General features: G+C 41.1%; 1 protein-coding gene across 2 annotated transcripts; it reads left to right on the forward strand.

Annotated features, from left to right (window-relative positions):
- The first annotated feature begins 891 nt into the window (after window positions 1–891).
- LOC101075222 (high-affinity choline transporter 1-like) lies at window positions 892–4,904 on the forward strand. 2 transcript variants are annotated; one of them, XM_029835447.1, is made up of 9 exons: window positions 892–1,429; window positions 1,501–1,617; window positions 1,740–1,895; window positions 1,982–2,130; window positions 2,279–2,422; window positions 2,997–3,150; window positions 3,366–3,583; window positions 3,683–3,780; window positions 4,626–4,904. In XM_029835447.1, the coding sequence occupies exons 1-9, from the start codon at window positions 1,147–1,149 to the stop codon at window positions 4,726–4,728; spliced, it is 1,422 nt and encodes a 473-aa protein (XP_029691307.1). In that variant the 5' UTR covers window positions 892–1,146; the 3' UTR covers window positions 4,729–4,904. The 2 variants fall into 2 exon arrangements, with proteins under 2 accessions (XP_029691307.1, XP_029691306.1); XM_029835446.1 differs by having other exon boundaries at window positions 893–1,429; window positions 3,683–4,727.
- The last annotated feature ends 2,068 nt before the right edge of the window (window positions 4,905–6,972 follow it).

The raw sequence follows: 6,972 nt of genomic DNA on the forward strand, positions 1-6,972 counted from the left end.
GCCACAAAAATGAACCCAAAGTGCAGACACGGACACACAGGGCAGTTTCTGGGGTTAAAAACCAAACTAAAACAGAGGGAATGGAGGAGAGGGCAGCAGAACCAGGAAAAACAACCCCGCCAAAAGTCGAGTTCAAATTTATCAGGAGCTAATTGTTACCATGGAGCAGTGTACAAAGATGTGGCGATGAGTGGGTGAAGAAGCCGGTCCTTTATCTGTCTGCACAGGTGGGTGAGTGAAGGTCAGGCCCACTCACCTAAGAACGACGGGGAAAGGAAAACACAGGCACAAGGAGAGACGACATGTTGTTGTGTGTCTCAACATCTTGCTCGCACATTATTTTTGTCCACAGGGCCACGGTCCAAACCTATTTAACAAAGCTTTGTCACAACATAAGTCCAAAGAATCCAAGAGCAGCATGAAAATTAACACAAGTGTTTAAAGTTATTGACTACTACACTCTTGCTGTTGGTGTACTTTAATAAGTGGAGTCAGTACATTTCAGACTTGGTTTTTCAAGATCAAGGTAATTTGAAAGAACAAACCATTGCTGTGTCAACATGTTGCCCCACATTTGGAATCCTTATTGATTAACCAAATATATAACTACTAGAACCGGTGTCAGTGTGTAAACAGAGGAAGATACCAGCACGATCAGAAAAAGCATCCAAATACAGAACACACAAAAACAAAGTTTAATCAAAGAAGGGTCTTTATTAGAGGTTCCAAAAGAACACCACGAACAATGATAAACTTTATATGAGTCGAAATGTAGAACGTTTGCTAAATTACTCCACTATTCTTTCTTTTGGGTTTCAATAGGGAAAAAAAGCAGTTCAATGACTGACTAAGCGGGGGCATCAATCACATAGAAATAATATAGAACTCAAATTGGGAGTCGCTCTTATCCTCTCTTAATATGCTAAATGTTAGATTCTCTAGGGCGTCTGTGGTTGTGAGGGCTGCTACAGTCAATTGGTTGCTTTTGGTGATTAAAAAAACAAAGCAAAGGGTACCAAAAAACCCACAGCTCCGACCACTAGCTGATTCATAAACATTCTGGACATTTGGGAAACCTTCAAAACCTCTCTAAACCTCATCCAAACCTTCCAAACCTCATCCAGGCCTGCCTTCCAAGGATAAATAATGTTGAGGTGGAGCAACAAGCTGAGAAACACGGACTGTTTTATACTCGCTCTAAATATTGAACAAGCAGCCAGTGTGTCAGTCAGTCATCAGTCAGTCATGGCAGTCAACATCCCAGGTGTGGTTGTGATGGTGGTTTTCTATCTGATGGTCCTTGGAACCGGTGTCTGGGCCTCGTTCAAGTCAAGAAGGAAACAGAAGAAAAGTGGAGCCACTGGAATTGAGATGGTGCTGGTGGGAAACCGCAGCATTAATGTGGTGGTGGGGGCCTTCACAATGACAGGTGAAAAATATCCTGAATGTTGCAATTATTGAGTTCATGTCTGCACATAAAAACTGGTTTTGTGTCTGTAGCTACATTAATTGATGGAGGCTTCATCATGGCCCTGGTTGAGTATATGTACCTTCCCTCCTCTGGGCTGACTGAGACACTGTTGCTGTTATTTTCAGTTTCTGCTTCTCTCATTCTCGGTAAGACTGAAATTACAAGATGATTAAGATCCTGTTTATTGTGAAATAATCCCAAAACTGCTTTCACACCAACAGCTGGTCCATTGTTTCTCATGCTACCTATTATATTTTGTTAAATGAAGGTGGATTGGTGTTTGTGAAGCCATTGAGAGAAAAACGATATCAAACCCTGCTGGACCCTTTTCAGGAGAAATGCGGAAAAGTGGTAACAAGCATACTTAGCTTGATGTCACTTCTTGCTGATCTATTATGGATGCCAGTAATATTGATCAGTTTAGGTAAAGTAAATGAATCTGTGCCTGCAACATCTCCATGAGTTCTTACAAAAACAGCTAATGTGACAAACAGCATTTGGATTTATCAGGAGGATCCATGAGCGTGGTTCTGGACATTCCCTTCTCTGCATGTGTCTGGATGTCTGCTGCTGTCGCCATCACCTACACACTGCTGGGAGGTCTCTACTCTGTGGCATACACAGACATCATACAGCTGATCCTCATATTCCTGGGATTGGTCAGTGTGTACTTTTAAACTCTCAAGGGCTGCGTGTGTAGGAGGTCAGATGTGTGTAGAAGTGGCATATGTGGCAAATTCTTTTATTTTGTAGACCAGCTTTGACTGCCAAACAAATGATGAATGTGATGAATACGTTTCTCTGCAGTGGATCTGTGTTCCCTTTGTTCTGACAAACCCCAGTACGCTGGACATCAGTCAGACGCTGATGAACAACACCTTACATGCTCCCTGGATTGGTCAGCCGGAGCTGAAAAGAGCCTGGATCATGGTTGATGAATCCATATTCATGGTAATGATACAATTCCATGGATAGCAAACAAAATATTGATTTTACATGTGATTTCAAAATGAAGAAATTATATTTCAATACCGATTTATTTCTTAATTTTAACTAATCAAACAGTCTAGGCAGAATGCACTGGTATTGTGTGTTTGCTGCATTCAGGTGCTGTGGGAAAACTTCAGTTCCCATTGGAGGATGTTATTCTTTCAACAGTGGTGTGTTCACATGCTTTCAGTTGGAATGTAAATGCTGATAAATACTAAAATGTTGCTTTAATTTAGTTGAATTGTTACCACAGCATCAATTTTCAAAATAGTCAGGATCACTCCTTTTGTAAACACTAACAGTAATAAAATATGTTGTAAAATTCGGCATAAAATTATGTGCTTTGCATTAATAAGTCGTGGCCTACTTTTCACCTTTCCTTTTTTTCTTTCATGGCAGCAACTTTTCTGAGTTGAGTTGTTAAACATGAGAAATTTTATTCAAACTGTTTATCCATCCCAGCCCTGACTGCAGCATCCGTGTGCACACATGCAGAAGTAACTAATATCTGCTGTTACTCTCATTTACTTTACAGGCACTTTCATTTATTTCCTCTCAGACCTTCCATCAAAGGACACTGTCCTCCACTTCTACAGCCACAGCCCAAATCATCTGCTGGATTGCTGCTTCTTTCTTGATGATATTTGGGGTACCTACAATACTCATCGGGGCAGCTGCTTCATCTACGGGTAATCATGTGTGTGACCATGTGGTGACATCCTTGAACATGCTTTTAGAGGGGTTAATAGGCCCTTAAAAAAATCTGACCTTTTTTAAAGAATTAAGGTGGTGCTCTAATCTGGAAGTCTCTATTAAACAATCACAAATTACCACGATTAATCATTCCTTCATGGACCTTTCTCTTGTAGTGCTACTAATTATAATAAAAATAACACTTTTTCAGACTGGAACCAGACCACCTATGGTTCTCCATCTCCATATGAACGTGGAGAAGCAGCCTTAGTCCTGCCCATCACCCTGCAGCACCTCACCCCGTCCTTCATCTCCATTGTTGGAATTGGATGTGTGGCTGCTGCTGCAATGTCATCTGCTGACTCCACTTTGCTTTCTACAGCTTCTGTTTTCAGCACCAACATTTACAGGAGCATCATCAGACCACAGGTGACAAAAATACAAAGCTGCTGTATGTATAAACTTAAAAACACAAAGACAAAATCTTCCCCTCACTGTTTATTTTTTATTCTTGTATGTTCTTTTCAGGCTTCAGACAGAGAAATTCAGTGGGTGGTCCGAGTCTCTGTGGTGGCAGCAGGCTTAATTGGTACAGTTCTCTCTTCGCTGAAGTCCAGCGTCATCATGTATGTTTTCCTGGCCTGTGATGTGGCTTTCATCATCATGTTCCCACAACTCGTCTCCATCCTCTTCTTCCCCACCTTCAATAGTTATGGGGCTATCATGGGTGTTATTGTAGGAATAATGCTGAAACTGATGAGTGGAGACCCACTCTTAGGGCTTGAACCTCTCATACATTTCCCAGGATGCACTCTGGAAGATGGTGTTTATGTCCAGTATGCTCCAGTTAGGACCATCTGTATGCTGTTTGCTTTAGCATCCATCTTGTTCTTCTCTTACCTGAGTTCTGTGCTCTTCAACAAAAACCTGCTTCCTGATAAACTTGATGTGTTCAGTGTTAAAAAACAACCTGGAGCAGTTGCATTCATATCAGGAAGCTTCACAGAACAGAAGGAGGGAGACATTAGAACCAGTCCTGGCACTGAGGCATCACAGCCAATGATCAGCACATGCTCTTAAAAATTTCTGCCAGTTTTACTGTTAACTTTGCAATTATTAGAATAAAGTAATCGAATATATTTTAGGCAAATATCCTCATTTTCAATCTTCTGACTGATTTCACCCTTAACAGAGCAACACAGTAAGTGTTTTGTGTGGCGAATGAAACTAAAATCAACCCAAAGTGCAAACATGGACACACAGGGCAGTTTCTGGGGTTGATTGGCAAAAATCAACCAAAAAAACAAACTAAAACAGAGGGAATGGAGGAGAGGGCAGTAGAACCAGGAAAAACAACCCCGCCAAAAATCAAGAGTTCAAATTTATCAGGAGCTAATTGTTACCATGGAGCAGTGTACAAAGATGTGGCGATGAGTGGGTGAAGAAGCCGGTCCTTTATCTGTCTGCACAGGTGGGTGAGTGAAGGTCAGGCCCACTCACCTAAGAACGACAGGGGGAAAGGAAAACACCGTCACAAGGAGAGACGACAAATACAGACGACAAATTCAGAGTGAAGACAGAAAGATCCACCCAAATGCAGCTTTTCTTCAAACACTGGCATTTAAACGAAACTGTTCTTCTATCTTTGGATAGAAAAAAATTCTCTCAACACCCTAAATGGTAAATGTGATATTACATAATAATCTTGTGTTTTACAATAAGATATATAGCACTTAAAACCAGACAATATTTGCAAAGTATAAAATATATTAATATATATTTTATTGAAGGTTTCTTCTGACTTTTTTGAAAAAGGTGTGTGAGAAATTGTATGAAAATGAAGCACATTTGCATAATAAAAAATACTCCTGTGTGTCTCCACAAGTTGTTCTCACATTCTTGCTGTCTACAGGGCCACGGTACAACCCTGTTTAACAAAGCTTTGTCACCACATAAGTCCCAAGAATCCAAGAGACGCACACATCATAGAAGTCTAATATTAGCATATCACCATGCCACCAAATGTTAGCCAATTTCCCGGATCAGACAGTATTTTAGTCCTTTATGACTGACATCACTTTACAAGGACTCAGGGGTTAAATAATTTTCATTGGTTGCAAGGATTCGAGCAATGTACTTTATATCCCATGCACATCCTTTACACTTAACAGAACTGATAATAAAAAAGAATGTATCTCAGTCGTGATGAAATTAGAAGTTTCTTTGGTTTAATCCATCTTTTCAAAATGCTGTTAATGCATGTGTGGATGAGGCTGTCCTGCTACCCTTGCCGCTGGTGGGCAGCAGAGCATGGAGGTTGCAATACAATGTCGCAGAGCAGAATGATACCAAAAATAAAACCACCCGTATCCATCTAAATGGGTACAAAATTAGTAATGGCATATGTCAGGATCCATTAGATGAAGAACGGTTGGTGCTACAGAAGACTGACCTTTAAAGACATGTAGACCAAAATTCATCATATTTAAATTGATTTGCGAGTTACACAAATAGGATGGATCACAGAAATTGGAGTAAAAGGTGAGCTAAAACGGAGACCAAAACTGATGGTAAACCCACTTTGAGTAGCTTTGTTTAAACATTGGTTTCATTCTGTGGGGCTACCTACAGGTGTCATCGGTAATGGTCCATGCAGTTCTCTGATTTTCAGCACATCAAGTTTGTCAGGAAGAAATTGTTTGTTGAAGAGTGCAGATGTCAGGTAAGAGAACAACATGATGGACATTAAATCAAACAGCATGCAAATGGTCTTAATGGGAGCATAATGGAAATAAACACCATCCTCCAGAGTGCATCCTGGAGAATGTATGACAGGTTTAAAACCTAGGACTGGGTCTCCACTCAGCAGTGTCATCACTAACCCCACCACAACACCCATTGCCTGCTTCCTGTCCCAAAGAAGTAGACTATATTGGACCTGTCAACCAGAGCCTTCAAGTGAAGGCACTACTGCACCTTCTACAGTACCGGTACCATTTGAGAGTTGAATATGCCATGGTGGTTTATTTGGGGAGCATCAGCATCAAAGCCATTGAAACAAACCAATTTTAACTGATGAGGAAAGCTGGGTCATCTATTCACTGCAAACAGGACACTGTGGAATCTGTGATGGAGCGAAGGACACTGAAAATACAGTATTTATATCCATCATGAATAATCCCGATCACTGTTTCCTCCAAATTATATAAGGGCCCCTTCTCCAAGAGACTCTATAGCTCTGCTGTCATAGGAACAGACACAGGAAATCACGGTGCAGTGGTTAGCACTGGCACCTTACAGCAAGGTTCAAATCCCTGAGGGACCAGAGGCTTTTGTGCCCACTTTGCATGTTAGCCCCTTCTGGGTTCTCTCCAGAGACATGTATTTGGTGGGTAGGCAAAGGCAAATTGTCCTAAGTTGTGAGTGTGAGCGTGAATGGTTGTTTGAGCTCAAGATGGCCTATGTTGGTAACTCATTAATGTATGAAGGATGGGACAGATACTGTAGATTCCAGCCTATGCCACCATGAGCCTCAGCAAGGTAACAGTGGTCTTTAGGGCTGCTGACATGGTTTCAGTTAAGTTCTTTATGGGCTTTCAACACTTAAAAAATAAAAAATCAAACAAATTCACCAGGCTGAAAAAGATGAGAATGATCTGTATCACATCTGTGTATGCCACCGAGTAGAGACCACAGCGGTTGAGATCCAGATGCACAGAGAAAACGGCAAGTCCATGGTTCCTCCTGATAATTGGATAACAAATATTTTATCCAAGACTGGTTAATGTCATGGCTGGAGACAGAATCCAAATGCAGCA

This window comes from Takifugu rubripes, chromosome 4, assembly GCF_901000725.2.
Source record: "Takifugu rubripes chromosome 4, fTakRub1.2, whole genome shotgun sequence".
In the NCBI taxonomy this organism is placed as follows: domain Eukaryota; kingdom Metazoa; phylum Chordata; class Actinopteri; order Tetraodontiformes; family Tetraodontidae; genus Takifugu; species Takifugu rubripes.

Coding starts and splice junctions, on each gene's coding strand:
- LOC101075222 (XM_029835446.1), top strand. CDS start 1,147: ATGTTGAGGTGGAGCAACAAGCTGAGAAACACGGACTGTTTTATACTC. Junction 2,131..2,278: donor TCCTCATATTCCTGGGATTG/GTCAGTGTGTAC, acceptor GTTTCTCTGCAG/TGGATCTGTGTTCCCTTTGT. Junction 3,584..3,682: donor GGAGCATCATCAGACCACAG/GTGACAAAAATA, acceptor TGTTCTTTTCAG/GCTTCAGACAGAGAAATTCA.